The following is a 20,131-nucleotide window of genomic DNA, read 5'->3' as shown; positions in this document are numbered from 1 at the left end:
ACCCACAGTTTTTTACTTTGTAATGATCCCCCACCCCCTTGTAACTACTGTGGGGCCGTGATCTGTATTTTGCTGGACTGCTCCCATCTTTTGGTGCTTAGCACTGTAAATGCCCTCCTGCTCTCCTACTAGGTGTTAATGGATGACCATTGTGTGGTTACATCTGTCCTCAGTTTTCTTTGCAAAAGTGATTTATCCTCCCACATTTAAGTACCTGAATTTCCTTCTAGACTTGGTTAGCACTGGCATTGCTCTGGGAGTCCTTCAATTTTGTCTCCATGCCAGCCAGGCTTCCCCCCTTTTCAGTAAGTTTTATCTAGTCTTTTGTACCATTTTGTTTCCCCTTTCCATGTGGCTTCTTTGCCTGGTGTTGACCCTGTTGTGTCAAGATCATGGTATGGTGTGGGGATTCAGATTGGTCACCGACTGTACTGGTGCCTCTAGGGCACCCCAGCTGTCCTCCCTCCCCACCTCTGCCCTCTCCTGTTCTTTACTCTTCCTGCTGCCCTGACATTCCTTCTGCCTCTTTGTTTGCCTGTATTCCTTGCCCATCAACTGGACTGTGCTGTTGGTGTTGTTCCTCCCTTAGTTTCTGCTATCTTGTATTGTGGGACCAATGACCTCGCTATTTGGTCTCCTCCCCCCACCCCCCTCCCCTCCCAATCAAATCAACCAACACATCAGCCAACCAACCATATTATAGAAGTGAATGCATGTATGTATGAATGTTCCATATCATCTCCTAAACCAATTGATCAATTTCAACTAAACTTGGTACACGCATCACCTAGTGTGTGGAAAGAACTGTTGTAAATGGTAGGAACCACCTATCTCTCAAAGGGGTGGGTGCAGAGGTGAAAAAGAAGCACAGCTCATGACATGCAAGTAGGCAGATCATATTAATGCAGTATTTGTGAGTGAGAGCAGTTAATGACTTGCAACAAACCTTACACCTTATTTCATAGCTTTATGAGAACTTCTTCTCACTGATCCCCCACCACAAAATTGTGAAAGGAAAAAAGTTTATCACTTGCTACGCTTTTGCTATTCGTGCAGTAAAACTGCAGTACCAGACATGACCCTTTAGTTTTATTATTTCTTCACTACTCACTCTATTAACAACAGATTTTGCTGACAGTATTCACATATACCACTGAATGCATCTTCAAAAATATATCACTGTACAATGCATGATTCAGGAAATATGATGTCATAAACACTGAGATGTGTGAAAATCTGCAGCATCAGGCACAATGTTTTAACTTTATAGTTGTTTGCTATTAACTCTGTGTGCAGCACATTTCACCGACTGTATCCACGTACACCACTGGATGTACACACAAAACTATATCATTGTATGACACATAGTTCACTGGATTTGACATCATAAAAATTGAGCTGCCTGAAAACATTACTGCAGGATGAAATTCACTAGGGATACAGGTGAAATATTTGTGCAAATATGTATGAAATACATTAAATATATGTGACATGTGTATATGGGCAAAGCCATAAGTAAAAAGCTCCTCCTAAAGCCCTTGATCGATTTCAACCAAACATGGTACACACAATACTTGCTGTCTGGAAAGAAATACTGTGGGGATTAGTACCAGCAATCTCCTGATGGAATGGGAGAGGAAGAGAGAGAAGGAAATAGGCAGAGAGAGGGGGAGGAGGAAATGGACAGGGAAAGTAAATAGGAGGAGATTGATAGAGAGAGGGGGAGGAGGAGATGGAGAGAGAACGTTGGGAGGAGAAGATGGACAGAGGGGGAAGGAGCTCGTTGATAGAGGTGGGAGCAGATAGACAGGGGCAGGTGGGAAAAACAAATGGAAAGAAAGAAAGGGAGTACCAGATGGACAGATATAGAGGGGAGGAACAAAGGAGAGCGATTGAGAAGGGGGTAAGAGGAGATAGATAGAGAGGGAGATGGAAAAGATGGGCAGAAAGGGGGAAGAGGAGATGGACATAGGGGAAGCAGCAGATGGACAGAGGGGAAGAAGCAGGTGAATAAAGAGAGGGTCAGGAGAAGGTGGATAGAGAGAGGGGGTAGGAGGAGGTGGACTATTATAATTGAAATAAATATGTACCCAGGCAGCACGCAGTACTCAGGTAGTTGATTATAAAAGATGCATCCGACATTAGATTAAGTTTTATAATTTTAGTACAGATCATCTTGGAATCTGAGTTGTATCGTTACAACTAAAAGTTTTGTATTCTCATTCCATCTCATATTAGTTTCACTAGTCATTCTATTTAATTTATTTTGTTGGCTGACTGCTGATATTGTGCTCAAATGATATGAGAAATTGTCATCTACTTATGCACATTGAGTTTTAAATGCCTATATTAAAGACTGGTTGCTACACTCTCCATCAAGTACTGATTTTTTCAACATTTGTCTGGATTTCAGAACACTGTACTTTAGATAAAAAATATTTCCAAACCAAAGCATCATCTGAAAATGTGAAATTTATTGGTAATTTTTTAAGACCAAATCATTTATGTACAATAGTCAAAACAGTTATTGGTAATTTTTTAATGGGCTACATTCTATAGATTGTGTGCATAGTGATCGATTTCCCAACATGATTTTTGACATTTTGGGATAGTATTTTAAGTCTTGTTGTTGGCAAGGCTCACAGTAGCTGAATTTCATCCTGCTGCCGATTCTGACTTCTTGTGAGCAAGAATTTGATATCTTTTTATAGTTGTTGTACCTACATCTGTACTCTGTGAGTCTGTGTTAAGTACATGGCTGAGGATACTCTCAATGGCACCATATATTAAGAGTTTATCATCTTCTATTTACAGATGGATGGATGGCTCATCTATTATTTCCCTAATTTTACCTGCATGATCTCTACAGGATAGATAAGTAGGGTCCAGAAGAATATTCATTGTTTATTACCCAAAAGAGAGTTCTTGAAGTTTTCTTAGTAGTTTTTCTTACATTTTTCAGCTTCTTTCTTAGAGTGTCAGCCAGTTAACATTTTTCAACATTTCTGCCACTAAAACAAACTATGTAATACCCATCTTTGCATATGCTCAGTGTTTCCTCTTAGTCTGAACTATACTGGTTCCGTACACTTGAGCAGTATTCTGTATGGGCTATAGAATTTTTTTTTATGTAACTCTAGTACGTTCCGCTGCGGAAATCGAACACGCGCGAGAACAAATGGACGTGGTCAGCCCATAGAGGGCTCCGTCTCCGCGGCCGCTATTCCGTGCAGCAACTCTCGTGCAGCGAGGGCGCCACCGCTACGCCACGTGCAGACAGCGGCCAATAGCCGCTCCCTCCGGTTTCGTATATAGGGACCCGCTCTGCACTGGTCCAGTCAGTCTGGTACTCGCTCTGGATTTTGTTTCTATCTCGGCAGTACTGCGTTCTAGTCGTTGCTCATTGTTGACATTTGCCTGGCTCTGGTTCTGAGTGGATTTACTGTTGGTGTTTGGTGTTGTGGTTTCCACAAGCCTCCGTTGTTTATCTCTTCATTGTTGTGTCGGTTGTAGTCGGTCGTGGTCGGTTGTTGTCAGTTGTCGTTGGTCTGTTGCCCGACTCGTCCTGTGTTTACCCGGTGGTGCATGCTCCACCGCCAGCGGCTTCCCCGCCTGGCGGCTCCGATCCGCAGCCCAAGGCGTTCCCGCAGTTGGTTTTGGTTACTACAGTAACCTCTTTTACAAATAAAGTTTAGTTTCTCAGTATGCTACCAAAGCACTGTAGCCTGCTAATTGTTTTTCCTATGATTTGAGCCTATGTGATCCTTCCAGTTACTGTCTCTACACATTTTTATACCAAACTATTGTATGACATGTCTTGTTGTAATCCATTAATCCTATAGTCAAATGATACTATGCAGTTATGTTTCATAAAATATATGACTGCATTTCTCTACATTAAGAGCTAACTGTCAGTCTATACACCAAGCTAATATTTTGTTTACGTCTATCTTGATATAAATGGCAGTTTTTATGGGTAGAGTTTTCTTTGCATCATCTGAGAAAAGCCTGGACTACACTTAACATGCTCCACTAACTCATTATTGTGTAACATCAGCAGCAATATTTGTATTGCACTCCTCTGAAACACACCAGATGTTACTTATGTATCTGTGAGTGACTCTTCATTCAAGACAACATCCTGAATTCTCCCTTTCAGGAAATAATTTAACATTATGAACCACCATAGTAGAATCTTGTTTGAACACTTTGATTGTTCAAAAACAAATCCTCTTTGATTACTCATTGGGCACTCAATGACATTAACTGCCTCACACTCTTGCTGACTATCTTCCACCCTCTAAGCCTTGCCATACCCTAGGTACCAGAGTAACTGAAGTTGTTGAAGCACAACACAATTGTTTTTCATAAACTAAACTAAACACCACTTTCCCAGCCATTATCATTTTTCATGAGCAGACTGCTACTTTCCAATTGGGTAACTACTCAGTTGTTCTCACAAGGACTAAATGCTCCCCAGTTTGGCAACAGACCTGGACAGTCACCCATGCATGTGCTAGACAAGCCCGGCAACACTTAACTTCAGTGATCTGATGGGAACTGGTGTTACCACTGTGCACAATTTTTTCTCATATTGAAGGAAATACCAGCACCAGATCACTGAAACTGGTTTTAATAGTTGGGCAAAGTTCAGTTTAAGTCAAATCTGTAGTTGATATGCCAAATCAGAGGAACAGTCTTTTTCCTCTCACTGTGGAGTTCTATGTTGTGTACCAACTTGTTAAATACATATTTTATCCATGACATTTCTAGATATTATTATTTGTCTTTTGTTATTTCTAAGAACATGTAATATAGATTCTTCTGGCCCGAGATGCTGGAGTTGGCAGTATGTTCTTAGAAATAACAAAAGACATGTAATATAGACTCTTTGATGTGTCAGTTCCATGTTTACACTACATGAAAGTTATGTCAGATGTGATGAAGACTTGTCACTGCCTAAGATTTGACAACAGTAACGTACACATCAACATGTGTACTATGAGGTAGAATGGATTTCATATCCTATCATATTGACACAGACATGGTTTTAATCAGGTTCTAGGTATCCACATGGTTGTTTGCTTTCTTTATGCATAGCTGAACAACATAAGAAATTATAGCTGGCTTTTTGCTACAGAGATACATAATGTAAGTAGACTTATGTTTCTGCTATTATGTATAAAGTTGTTATTTTGTAGAAATTGAAGTACATACAGTTGTTTGTTCCTCTGTATCAGATATCACTGAACTTGGGTTATACACCCAAGTACTGGTTTGATTAATAAACAATTTAAGTGCCTCTCATGGTGTTTGGAAGCTGTTATTTAACAAATATCTAAAAGCTGTAGAGCACCAGCATTCAAGATTTTTATTTTCATGCTTATTGAAGAATATGAAATCAGGTTCAGACTAACATATTTTTGTATAGTTCGGCATGCTGTACAGCTTTACAAAGCTATGGGGAAGAAAAATTTTCAACTAAAATAAAGGTACAAAGTGGAACTGTAATAGTACCAGTACTGTTTTAATAGTAATATTTCCATTTTACCTGATAGTTAAGATGGTGATCAGAAAATTGTTGGATTCAATGTGCATATTATTTAGTAGCAACTTTTTACACTTAATAATAAAGAGTGTGAAAAAGTGAAGATCAGTGAAAATGAACAACAATCTTCTGAACACAATAACTGTTCCTCTTTTGATCATTCACTATATCTCCAGAACTTCAGTATTTGGACTCACTTAAAAAATCAGTTTTCAAATTGTAATTATTTCTAATGAGTACTACCCACTTGTGTATCTCATTGGTTTTTGACTCTTTCATTTTTTTAAATTGCAGTACCAAAACTAAAATCCAGGTGGTACAGGTAAGAAAAAAAAGTATACTGTTAAAGATGACCATGACCTGAGGAAGGTCTCAGCTTCTCAGCTTTTAAAGCAAAGAATAGTATTTGAGGGAATGGAGACATGTCATTCATGCTGTGGTGCCTAACTGATACAAAATGTGTGAGAGAGAGCTAGGTTGAGAGGGACAATCATTCAGGGCACGTGGGTAATATCTGTCAAACATTCATTTCATAAGAACTTTTGTATTGTCTACAAATGTTTATTAGATTAATATTAATTGCTGTGAAAGGGAGTCAGATATTGCTCTATCATTCAATGTATCTTAAGGAGAAAAAAAAAAAAAAAAAACAGGAGATTTATGTACGTTGTATTTCGTTACTTAGGCCCAGTAGGACTGCAGTTCCTTACAAAGAGTGGCAAATCAGTAACAGCATATTGAGCATATTGATTACCAACAGCTTTCAAAATTACTGTGTAAATTTAATTGTGAAGACTTATAATACCGAAATCTTTGTTCTGCAGGGTTGTGAGATATGAAGACCTATCAGTGACACCTTACAGAAGTGTGAAAGAACTGTTCCAGTTTTTTGGACTGGACTTCCACCCAAATGTTCAAAAGTTCCTTGATACACATACAAAAGTGGATGTTGGTGGAGTTTCCAGCACATATCGTAATTCGAAATCCGCTCCATTCCATTGGCGTCAAGATCTTTCGTTTCTGGAAGTTCGTGCTATACAACGACACTGCAAGCAAGCCATGGATTCTTGGGGATATGTGGAGGCATTTAACTCCACACATCAACGTGAGTTTAATCCACTGAGTGACTACAAGCTTGCATAGTGCCTTGCACAATTTTGTGGTTGTGATACTGAAGAGATTGCCTTAGAACACTGCTAAGAAAGGTAATTCATAGCGTTTAAATAATGAACTGTTATTTCTGTGAGCATTCCAGTACATTTTTATTTGGACAACTTCTTTTTGTATAATCAGATATTTGCTGGTCAGAATGATATCAGCCAATAGCTTTTCCCTCCATGTCTGAGTATACCTGAATTTTCTTTTTATCTGAACTGTTGTGTGTTATATGTGAAGCAGAGTAGTTGTAAACATAGAGTGAGGTGTCCTTTTTTCTGTTTTGGACAACCTCAAACTGACAACGGGATTCTGCAATAAAATTGTTCAGTCTGTGATGGCACTTAGGGAATCTGCTAGCATTTAGAACATATTGTGAGACATGTCATGTGATATGGATTATATCATTTCTCTTGTAGTTCTTATTTAACAGAACTATTATACTAAGTTTTCAAACATAAAAGACTAATGATACAGTGCTCATAAGAAATGTCTGAGAGTGGAGTAAAAGATTGGGCCATTTTTACATTGCTGACATAGTTATTTATTTGATTATCACAATTTTAATGTTTGGCAGCTGTAGATATAAATTACATGTTATTATTGTATTGTAAGGGCAATTAAATTGGTCATATTTTCTCACAGTTGATAATAGTACTCCCTGGTAGTCAATTGATATGGAAGGGATGGCAGTTTTATTAAAATATTTACACATTTCCAGATCTGATGTTCTGCTAATTGACCTTTTTTTTTACATGACACAGTAAAGCTGCCAAAATAAAATGGCTACTTCCACTGATTTTAGTTAGTTTTATTCTGTGACATTAAATTGTCATGTGGGCTTCTTGTTCTTGATTTTTTTGCATAGGAAATAGTTGATCATATAATACGTCATCTAAAAAAGTATAATGATACTTTAATAATCAGATTATTTAGTGTTGGTAAAAGCTTCAGTTTTACAATTCTGTATCTCTTTGTGAAAGTGCAGAATGATTTTGTTTTCTGTCCTTTCTTATCAAACATTGAATTGACATGTGTTTTGTTTTTACTGTCACTCAGAATCCTCTAGTGGATGCCACACATTATAGAGTCAAAAGTAAAACACAGCTTAAAAGTTTTCATGAAATTTTTGATCTGGGAGTTGGATATCAGCACTGGGTTTAGAATATTATATGCTTGCTAGAGCAATAAGCAATACTTACAATTACAATACAGCAATACGTACAGTTACTAGCAGTGTTGTCCAAGACTGAAAGGAATTACTTTTCACAGTGCTATTTGTTGTTGAACAAGTGTTTTTTTAGAAATACAGCTGTGGATTGGCCCATTGTTAGCATTTCGTATAATGTTTTATTGTAACTGGAATAAATTACAATTTTTGCTCATGTTTTTATCAATACTGGAAGAGATTTATTGACAGTTTTTTCATCATATAGGCGCTATTAAAGTAATGTCATAGGAATTTACCAAAACTGGCACTGACCTTGTCATTTTACTAGTGCATATTTTACGGTTACTGTAACTTCCAGGACTCTAGTTCGAAGTATTAGGTACTACATGCTTTAGGGAATTGAAGCGGCAAATGAAGTAGGTATTTAATCTACTCCAGTTTCCCAGAAGAGCTGTAATGTGTTTCTTCGATACACACTGCAATGTCTAGCCACCTAATAACATCATTATTAGCAAGACAAGATACCAATTAAGTATTTCAGTTGTAATAAAAGTGAGGAATTATTGGGTTGATTTTTATAAAGCAGCCTCCATATTTTTACTCTTCTGGTTGTATATGTAGATCCACACCTGCCTTATAGAACACTGCCATAGTGTGAAGAGTGCCTTCAATAACATTTCCATTGATTTTTAATATAGGCTTCAATATTTTAGGTTCAATAAACACAATAATGAAAGTATTAATGATATATTAAAAGACTGTTGGTCTAGAAAAAAAAATCTTTTTTAATGGATAACTTGCATGTTATTTTTTGCATTGGCGATAATCATTTTTTTAGTTAGGGAGTTACTTTATTTTTTCCTACATATGCTGGTTTGAGTCAATGTGAATTTCATGTTTTCAAGCTTTCTGAACTATAATTTGTTAAATTTTTGTTGTGTTTGTGTAACCTGCAAAATCAAGAAAAAAATAAATATTGTCAAAACAAGTGTTTGTGTAACATTGTGTTGTTATTCCATGATAAATGGTTACGTACAGTCGATTTTAAAAGAAACTTTCCATAGAAGTTTTTATCATGTGGAGAATAAATTGCCATGTCAGGTTTTGACAGGAAGTTGTTATCAAACTGCATGTGTTAATTTTTTATTGTGGTTGTTGTTACCCAAATTCAAAAGAATGCTTTTGTAATCAAGAGACACTCTTCTCAAGTAACAAAATTTATCTGAGATCAGTTTCAAATAAAAGTAGACACTGAAAACAAAATGTTGTGTTCGTTCCTATTATATGTGATTTCATGTCTCAAAATCCATTGCGTATGATAGATATTTATCATCTTAGTACACCACATGAATATAAATACACACAAAGTTTCACTTTGGAAATAGAGTGAATTTTTTTTTACATAAATGGTTGTTATTTCTTTTACTTGCTATAGTTTATTTTTGGTATACCTTCACTCATGACATGGGCAATTTCAGAGATTGTGCATCCTACAGTTTACAGGCTCGCTTATGGGGACCATCTAGGTCGGCCCCCTGGCATGCTCTGTTGAACTGCCAAAAAACCGGTAGTATTTAAACAATTGCAAATGAGTCCTTGGCTATCCTGTTACCTGTATCACTATTTTCCAGTCAGTGTGTTCGGTGCTATGCACAGCCTGCACTTCATTCTATCTTACGTGTTGCTCTATAAAGTACTATGTTTCATAAATTGTGTTTCTTCTTGCTATAGCAGTTTTACATATAAGATAGTCACAGTATTGGTACAGTCCATTATCAGCATCCTAAGTGCTATTGTAGACCATTTAGTGTGATATGTATTTTAAGATATTGAAAATTTTCTATTTTTCATCTGCTTACACTACTCAGGCCCCGAAGGCACCTCTCTTTTTGTTCTCACACCACATTTATTGCTTATGCACTTCAAGAATATTGACAATTTAATTTGATTTAACCACTTACTCAGTGATTTTAATGATTTAATGGATAACACTGAGCAAGGTGCCACAGTAATCAAGACAATCGTTTCGCCTTCAGGAAGGCCAGTGTTGAAATTGCTTTATGGCAATCTTGATTTATGTTTTTCATGGTTTCCTTAAATCCATTAAGGCAAATACCAGGATGGTTCTTTTGGCAAGGGCATGGGTTATTTATTTCCTCACTTTGTCCATATATAAAGGAACCTGGGTGTCTCCAGATGGGAAAACGGTGAACCAAATTGACCACCTAATTGTAGAGAAGAGAATAAAGAAGTGGATACAAAATGTTAGAATGGCAAGAGGTGCGGAATGTGGATCAGACCACTTCCTTGTCAGAGGAAGGATGAAAACAATATGGAGAGCCAGGAAGCACAAAAGAATGCAAAGAGTCACTCGATATGACCATGAGAGTCTGACTGAAGATAATATAAGAAGAACTTTCAAGATAGCGCTAACAAACCTTTTTGAGGCTTTGAATGAAGAGGAAGGAGATACTGTGGTAGATCAGAACTGGAAGGCGATTGCAGAGACCATTAAAGAAACAGCCCAAGAAGTAATCCCAAAGCGAACTAGGGGAAAAAGAGTGTGGTTCAATGAGGAGTGTGAGGGAGCTATCAGGGAGAGACAACAGGCCAAACTACTGTGGATACAAAGCAATATGCAAGAAGAAGAAAAATCGAAGTTTGAAGAAACACGACGGCAGACCCAAGCCACATTGAGGAAAGCAAAGAGAAAATATGTTAAAAGTATCATGGAGGAAGCTGAACAAGACTTTGATGGAAATAGGTATAAAGAACTTTATAGAAAAGTGAAAAGTTTTAAAGGAGGGACATACCATCAACACAGATTTATAAAAGATGCCAATGGAAGAATGTTAACAGAAGATCAAAAAATTGGAAGAAGATGGATGGAATACTTCAGAGAATTACTAAACTCTGATGAACCAACTGAACTACTTGAGTTTGATGAACCAGTAACAGTAGACCCAGAATATCCCCCACCCACCATTGAAGAGATAAGGAACCAGATTAAAAACCTTAAGAATGGTAAAAGTCCAGGTGAGGACGGTATTCCTGCTGAACTTCTCAAGGCTGGAGACGAAATCCTCTGTTTCAAAATCCACAAGCTAATCGAGCAAATTTGGGTAAAACATGAAATACCAGAGGAATGGAAGGTAGCTGTGATATGCCCCATATATAAAAAGAAAGACAAATCCGTATGTGACAACTACAGGGGCATAGCGCTACTCAACACCTGTTATAAGATCTTCTCCAACTGCCTATTAGAACGAATAAAACCTATAGTAACAGACATAATTGGAGAATACCAAGGAGGTTTCCAGGCAGGGCGAACAACCACGGACCAGATTTTTGTCCTAAAACAGGTCTGTGAAAAAATGTACGAATATGGACGAGAGATACATCTCCTGTTTGTAGACTTCAAGAAGGCTTACGACAGTATACATAGACCTAGCCTGATTAGAACTATGACAGAGTTTGGTATACCAAAGAAGTTGGTCAAACTGGTAGAGGTATGCCTAAATGACACAAAACTTAAGGTTGAGGTAGGCAATCAAATGACAGAAAGCTTCCAATTTGTAACAGGATTACGCCAAGGAGATGGGCTATCACCTGTCCTCTTCAACCTGGCACTTGAGAAGGTAATGCGGGATTTCAACAAAGAAAACATCAAGGGCATTCAAATTGGTAATGAACACATTACATATCTGGCCTATTGACATTGCACTATTAGCATGCACACAAGAAGACCTGAAGAGAAGTATCCAGACCTTGGAGTTATTGGCAGCTAGGATCGGTCTACAAATTAGCTCTGAAAAGACAGAGTATATGACCATAGGAAGAAAGATCCAGAACTCTCAAGATTTAATTGTGAACAACACCAGGTATAAACATGTGAAAGAGTTCAAATACCTTGGATCATTTTTTACAGAAGTAACATCAACTGAAGCAGAGATAAAAGCATGACTGCAGGCGGGAAACAGATACTATCACTCTCTAGACCCTATATTAAAATGTAGAAGTGTCTCGCAACAACTAAAGCTATGGTTGTATAAGACATTAATAATGCCAGTAGTACTTTATGGTTCTCAAACCTGGAGCACTCGAAAACAAGACCTTAAGCGACTGCTAACATTTGAAAGGAAAGTCCTCAGGAAAATATTTGGACCAGTCAGAGATCAGACTACTGGAGAATGGAGAAGACGCCATAACACTGAATTAGAAGAGCTGTACAAGGAGCCTAACATCTTGGGAGTGATGAGAAGCAAAAGACTGCAATGGGCTGGACATGTTGTTAGAATGGAGGCAACAAGATGGCTCAAAATCACAATGGACTGGATCCCGTCAGGCAGCAGACCAGTGGGAAGACCTAGAAAGAGGTGGATCGATGGAGTGAGAGAAGACCTGTTGCAGCTGGGAGTAACGGAAAACTGGAGACTGATAGCAGAAGACAGAGACGGATGGAGGGCTCTAACTGTGGTGGCGCGCGGTCCTCTGGGCCTGATCGCGTGAAGAAGAAGAAGACTTTGTCCATTCTTAGCCTCATCTCCATCTCCGATCACCTCGTCTCCTTATTTGCCTTTTTGCTCCACAGAATGTTTTCTCAATTGTCCACGTACAAGAGTGGATGAGCAGTAGGGGGCAGGCGGGGGTCACTATCACTGGATTAATGTGCTTCAGCATAGCTTTGTAAATGATCAGTGAAATGAACAATGGAAAGACTAATGTGGTATAGTGGGTTTGTAAAATAGGGATATGTTCCACATTATAATGAATATGACAATGAAAAGTGGAATATGAATAATAGAAGTAGCAAGAGTAGCAACTTACAGTAGTTAAGGCAGACAAGTCCACACCTACTCCAATATCACTCAGTACTGGACCTGCCCTATTTACCCGCTCAGAATGTCATATTCTAGTTCTGCCACAGGGATATCCTATCCTGTGACTTGCAGGGCCACCTGTGGAAGCAATCATATCATATATCAGTTCTATTGAACTTCAGCACAGCCTTTCATTTGAGCATGACTACTATCCAGCTGTCCACTCAAATGAATGACCACCACGAAACTACAGCCAAGAACAGAGTCAAATATCCAGTGACAGAATATGCTGCTGAACACATTGTGTTTGATTTCAAAGCCATGCTATCTGAATCTCCATACCCAAATTTGAGCTTCTGTGAAATACATAGGTGGGATTATCCTTACATCACATAATTTGATCCCACAGTACTCCTCATCTCAGTCTCTGCTAGCTTCTGTCCAATACCCATCTCCACCCTGTCCCCATGCATACCACTTCAGTCACTATATAATTGCACCTTCGTCTCTACAGTCTTCCTCTTCTTCTGTTATATCTCGCCCTGCCAGTCCACTTCACCATGCCAAAACTCAGAACCCTATTTATGAGGGTGCTGTTTGTTTCATTTATGATATTTGTGTTTACGTTTATGATATTTATGTTTATATCTCCACACAAAATTTTGCGAACTTTAGGATTTGAGACTGTACCTAGAACTTCTGTTAATTTATTGAAAAAAGTGTTCGTAATACCATTTGGAGATCGATACACATGGAAAATGATTAACTTATTTGTGTTGTCAAGCCCTGTTAATTCAATAGCTGGTATTTCAATGTGTGTGTCTTCACTTTCTTTGAAGTAGTCCCATGACGAGAGTCTGTCCTTTCATGCAATGATAATACTAGATGTTGGACTTTTGTGTCTCTACACCACTTCTCAGTGATGCATACAACAGTGCAGTTCAAAGATTGGAGCTCATCTTCAAATTGTTGTATTTAATTTTTTTATTAATTGCATGTTTTGATGAAGGATGGTCAAGTCTGTGAAATGTACCATGATACTTTTCCCAATGGTTTCTTTTTCTTAGTGACATCTAGTATACATGTAATTAAGTGTGTTATATTCTATTCTGTGAGTGATTGTTTCAGAATTTTTAAAATTTTAATATGCTTGCAAAACAGAAAGTGGTGCAGTTATGTTATACAAACTTGTGATACATATACAAACCATGGCACTATAATGTACAAAATTAGCACATACATACCAGCAGTGCTACAGTTCACTTACATCATTTGTATGTAGCCAACAACTGCATTATTGAAAGTAACAATTAATACTGAGAGAGAGAGAGAGAGAAGATTCCTGGTAGAGCCAATGTGGTGAAATGGAGTTAAGGTATCAATTTCCTGAGGAAAATTTGATAGAATGCTGTCTTCAGATTGTACCACAGCCAAGATGGGCATGTGGTTAATTGTTTGTCAGGCTGTGGTTTTACACAGTGGCAACAATTTATAAACCCAATCCGAGTTTCCTTATAGTTCACCAAACAACAGTGACCAACAACAGTGATTAACGTTTTCTGTTATGTACTTAAAGCATTTGGTCAGCTTGGTGGTGGATTCCAAGGAGTTGATGGGTTCTTTGGCAGAGAGCAAAAGTAATGAGAAGAACATGTAGTGTATAAGTAATTCGTTTTACTTAATTCGAGTAACAGCAGATCCTGAATACAGTCCAACACATGTCCTTGAGATAGGGAGGTTTGTCATACACAATAACAATATATGCTAACTGATAACACTTTGAGAACACAGACAGAACTTGACTACCAGACTGAGATGAGCTTAGATTGGTGCAGCGACCTTTAAGTCAGCTCTATGGTGGTGCTGGACGTGAGAGCAGAGGAGGGTGTGCACAGAGCCAGCTGCAGATTGGCAGTGAAGTTACATGGGTTACTGCCAACTTGTAGAAGGGGACTGCATGGCATGGTATTGGTGGTGATGATACCACATAAATGAATAGGATTATGAACCCAGTCTACCCTCGTTGCAGCCACTAGAAGGGTGATCGTATTGACTACTGTGTGCAGGATGTTTCATGAATGTCTGTATGTATAGTGAGTTAATTTCTCATAATACATGGGCAAGTTTCCTCTGTTCAAAACATGCACACTGTTCTTCAAATATAAAGTATTATACTGAAGCAAAATTTAAATTCTCATATTTTGAGTAATGTAGTCAAAAACTACAGATAAAATACTTCAGCATGTTCCAGTATATTAAAATGTAACAGAAAGTACACCTCCCTGCATTTTTTTTCTGTACTTCTGTCTATCTGTGTAATGTGCAAGAAACTCTGTGTACTGCCAATGTATTCCTTCATCTATAAGTTATTTTACTAGAAGCAATCATAAGATCATCTGCTGTTTGATTCTATTGTAATTCTGTAATCCCAATAGAGTCCCTTAGCTGGGAGTTACCCTATCAGGAGCAACATAGACCACATGGAAATTAATTGCAATGTAAAGCTTATGAGTCATTTAATTCAACCAACTGATTGAAATTAGTGGTCACAAGGCATTGAATGTAGCAGTCCAATGCTCAGTGTGTTAAGCACACATTTAACTGGGGAAAGACTTCTGAAAATAAATTCAAACTGTGATGAACCACACAGTTCCACACCCGAGATCTAGGTGTGCAGTTGTAAGGCACACCACAGAAATTGATAGACACAGCTAGAGGTTGAACAACTGTCAGAGGCTGCCACTCATGGATGCATGTGCAGCCTCTCATCTCTGCACTCTACCTGCTAGCTGAAAGGTTTTAGAGATGGTCCTGGCCAGCTCCAACTCAGTTAAACATTTACCTCTGCATACGTGTTATCAGAATGCCTTTGTGAACCACTCTGAGTCTAATGTATCCATTATAATAAGTTGTTTTGTAGACTTTTAAAGTCATTGTGTGGTGTTCTCTTGTGGGATTAGAATACATTGGCAATGAGTAAGGTAATATCTTCATGTGTTTTTCATTGTGCAGTTGCATTTTGCATCTTGTCATGACATGGAGTCCCTGATTCAAACACAGGTGAAGAAACAGAAGGGCCTCATCATAGTCAAGCAAGAGGCCTTGCCAGCATTGCTCTCTGAGAAGTGGAAGGTGTATGAACACCTCCTACAGCAGCATTTTCATGCTTTCCATGTTACAGATGTGGAGGTATGTCATGCTTTTGTCATGGGTTTCTCTCACCTTGTATCAGGTGCTGCGGCAGTTCGGCCCATTGATGGAACTTTTCTCATTGTTGTTTGAGACCCTATGTTCATTGTTATCTTCCTATTATCGCAGGCACATGCACATTGTGGCCACTAGGACTAAATGTTACTAATGCAAGAAGCAGCCCCATATATCTTATTGTGCATGGTATATGACCCTCCCCAGCCTTCGTCACAAGTGCCATTTCACAGACAATCCAAGAGTCATAATCAGACACCATGGTTGGTGATGTTACACCCACTGTACCATGGATAAGGAAGTCAGACAATGGGCTCTCCAGTTAGAGAACCCCTCCCTTCAAGAGGTTTTGTCAGCTGCTCAGTTGTATGAAGTCTCACAAGGCACTGGTCAGCAACTGGAAGCCTGGGCAATGTCATAGTGCTACAGGGTGGCAAGGCTGAGTTCACTGCATCCAGTGAGGATGACATTGTTGTGGTGCAAGCCGGCCAATTCTGCAGTTCCTGCATAGTTCATATAAGCATTCCAACCACTACTCCCTGTTGCCGTAGTGTGCATCATGTCACACCAAACACAACAGATCAGATTGTCTCCAACTGTCTGTTGTAAGTATTGTTAAAAAGGCCACATTGCAGTAGTCTGCCACTCAATAGCGCAGAATGCAGCATCAGAGATTATGGATAAGGATATTCAGGAAATGTTGGTGTCAGGGCAGGTTCCTGATCCTGATTCTAACATGCTTTTCATCGAAGTTTTGTTCTCTCACAACAACTGTGCTTGCAGGTAGACACTGGCTCAGCAGTTTTGCTGCTTCATGCCAGAAAATGTTCAGACCTCGGCTGTCTTCAGTTGTAACCAGTAAACAGGTGCCACAGGGCATATGGTGAACAGCAAATCTCCTTGCTTGGCCAATTTGTGGTGGAAGTTACCCATAAATCAGTGACTTGTTACCTTTATTGTTGTTCAAAATGCCAGTTCAGCAAACATTCTCAGGTTTGATGCCAATCAGGCCTTTCACTTTTAGGTCATGGACTCCATACAATTAGTATCTGCTGAAGTCCCTTATCAGTCTTTGGAATCTCTGTGCTCAGAATTTGAGGATATCTCTGTGGAAGACCTAAGATGCACCACAGACTTTCAAGTCCACATAACCTTGGTGCAGTTTGCTTACCCTGGATTTATTCATGCCAGTCAGATCCCACTGGACCTCCACTCCCAAGTAACTGGAGCAGCTCACCTCTCCCAGGACTGTGGTTCCTATTTCCTCTAGTGAATGGGTCACACAATTTGTCTTCATGAAGAAATCCTCTGCCAAATTTTGCCTTTGAGTGATTTTAAGGCCACCATAAATTCACAGTCTGTGGCTGACACATACACATTGCCATGTTGTAATGAACTGTTCACATGCTTCACAGGAGATGAATTTTTCTCCACATTTGATCTTTCTGAAGTAGATCAACAGTTACCCATGGATGAAGAGTTCAAGCGTATCATGGTCATTTACATCCCTGTCAGCCTTTACCAATACCAACAGTCGATTTCGGAATGGCAAGTGTCCCCACAGTCTTTCAGTGGTAGTTGGTTCAAATGGATCTGAGCACTATGGGACTTAACATCTGTGGTCATCAGTCCCCTAGAACTTAGAACTACTTAAACCTAACTAACCTAAGGACATCACACACATCCATGCCCAAGGCAGGATTCGAACCTGCGACCGTAGCGGTCTCGCAGTTCCAGACTGAAGCGCCTAGAACCGCACGGCCAAACCGGCCGGCAGTGGTAGTTGGAACAGGTCACATCCAATATTACACACTGCTTTGAGTACCTAAATGATATCATCATTATAGGACATACTTCAAGTGACCACTTGCACAACCTCTTGGCCATCTTCCAAAACCTCCTGGTCATGGGTCCGCACTGCAACCTACAGAAGTCCAAATTTTTGCAAACAACTATTGAGTACCTGGGCCACATCAGATTGAGGCAGGGTGCCAAACCCATTGAGAGTCTTGTCAGGGCCATTACAGACTTGCCATATCCTTTGTTGTTGCATGAGCTGCTGGCTTTTTTCAGGTAAAATTGCCTATTACCACCTGTTCATTTGCAGGGCATTCACCATTGCACATTCACTGCCTCTCCTTCTACCTAAAGGTGCTCTCTTTGTCTGGTCTCCTAAGTGCGACCAGGACTTCACCAAGCTGAAGGAACATCTCCAGTCAGCATCGTGTTTAACTATCTTCAAACCCAACAAACCATTCATTTTGGCTACTGACATCTTACAGTACAGTGTGAGAGAGGTCCCCACTAATCGGAACCAGATGGCTCAAAGTAACCACTGGCATTTCCATTTAAAACTCAGTCCAGCACAAGTCCAGTACTCTCAAACTGAGGAGGAGACACTGGGTATTGCGTGTGCAGTAGCCAAATTTCACTTCGTCTTGTATGTCACCAAATTCAAATTAATTGCAGACCACAAGCCCTTAACCATCCACCCAGGTCCGCAATAAGGCAGTTCACAGGTTGCAATGGTGGGCTTTGTTCCTCTCCAGATACAACTATGAGATTGATTTTCCCCCACAAGGGGCACCATGACAGGCAGACATCTTATCTGGGCTGTCCATTGACATGGACCCTGAGGTGTTTTTATTGGATGTTCCCTCCCACCAAGCTGTAAACAGTTTTCTGACAACTAGTGCTCAAGTTGCCAAGGCAACAGCAGCTGACCCCAGCCTCAGGCAGTTAGTCCACCTTGTCCAGTAGGGTTGGTCTTCTTGTCCTACAGGCCACTCGCCTCATCCACTTCACAACTACTTCGTCTTGCACCATCATCTCTGTCTTAGATGGGGTCCTCTTCCTCTTCACAGATCATGCAGCTCCCTGGGTGGTCATTCCCAGGAATTTGCAGTGGAAGATTTTACAGCTGTTACATAATGGGTTCTGTGGAGTTTCTCTACCAAAACCTTGGCAAGCAGAAATGTTTACTGGCTTGGCATTGACAGAGAGCTGGAACATTTGGTCGCTGCATGCCCTCAGTGTGCTAATCAACAGGCAGCTTCCAGGTCATCATTCTCTCCATGGCCTCCAGCATCACAGCCCTGGGAACACATCCATGTTGATTTTGCTGATCTGTTTTGAATGTGTTTTGGCTGATTATTGTTGATGCATTTTCATGTTTTCTGTACATGGTCTGGTGCCCCTTGGTCACTACTGAAGCCACTATCCAAGCCCTCAAAATTTTTTTCTGTGGATGCTCTTCCAGCTACTCTCATTTCTGAAAATGGGCACCAGTTCCTGTCTCTGCTGTTTCATGATTTCTATATGTGGTTAAGCATTTGCCATGTTCACTCCCCTCCCTTTCACCCACAATCTAACAGGTAGGCTGAGCACATAGTTCATACTTTTATGACCCAGATGAAAAAATATCTGCAAGACTTCCCCACCAAAGGGGCATTAATTTTTTTCTGAAGAGGCCCATTGGTTTCTGTAGCTCAGCAGAGCTTCTGCAAGGACACCAGCCAAGGGTATTGTTCCACTTCCTCCATCCTGAATCTCACCCACTGTCATGTCCTGGTGTACCAGATTTTACACTAGGGACAGCAGTCTGGGTGCATGGTTTTGGTCACTGCGCCCGCTGGATACCACTACCCATGAGGGTTCCATGCCACCATCTGAGGAGCCTATGCCATCACAGCCTCTGGCAACAGCTCTGTTGGCACTCCAGCTGTAGTGAAAACCCCATACTGGTTCAATGTCACAAGAGGAACCACAGCCTGCAGTGGTGTTGCCCCCACCTCACCACTGGACGTTGTCATGGTTCTCGACTTGGACATCATGTCTTCTGTCATCTCATGCTCTGATGGAGGGAGGAGGGGGCATTGGGGTTCTCCCCACTTTGCACATGTCTGCAAGTCTATGGTGACAGCATTGCTCATTCCTCTTGCCTCTGGAACCTCCATGGATGTTGATGTATCAGGTCATCATCAAGAGAGCGGTGACGGCAAAGTTTGGACATTTGTGTCCTAAAATTGTGGACAAATCATTCCGCCTATGCCTTTTGAGGCTGGATGGCAAGGCACAGTGTGGACTGAAGTGATGTCACTGGTTGCAAGGATATAAATTTCAAACAGGTGAATTGAGCACCATTATCAGTAGCCAGAGGGTCCGGGAGGGCTTCTAGGGAAAAAATTTGTGTCAGCCTTTGATGGTGTGTGCAGAATATGTGGAGAACATGCA

At 40.0% G+C, this 20,131-nt stretch overlaps 1 protein-coding gene across 5 annotated transcripts in view; it reads left to right on the top strand.

The window, feature by feature from the left end:
* LOC126470386 (carbohydrate sulfotransferase 5-like) overlaps nt 1-9,043 on the top strand; it is a 329,795-nt gene extending 320,752 nt beyond the window's left edge. For 3 of the 5 annotated variants that reach the window (XM_050098219.1, XM_050098218.1, XM_050098217.1), the window contains one exon: nt 6,373-9,042. In XM_050098219.1, the coding sequence (XP_049954176.1) occupies nt 6,373-6,691 (319 nt within the window). In that variant the 3' untranslated portion in view covers nt 6,692-9,042. Of the gene's footprint in view, nt 1-6,372 lie in introns of all 5 variants that reach the window. The other 2 variants (XM_050098216.1, XM_050098220.1) reach the window with 2 other exon arrangements.
* Nucleotides 9,044-20,131: the final 11,088 nt, after the last annotated feature.

This window comes from Schistocerca serialis, chromosome 3 (genome assembly GCF_023864345.2).
Source record: "Schistocerca serialis cubense isolate TAMUIC-IGC-003099 chromosome 3, iqSchSeri2.2, whole genome shotgun sequence".
NCBI lineage: Eukaryota > Metazoa > Arthropoda > Insecta > Orthoptera > Acrididae > Schistocerca > Schistocerca serialis.
The sequence above is the reverse complement of the archived record's forward strand: the minus strand, read 5'-3'. Positions and strand labels throughout refer to the sequence as shown.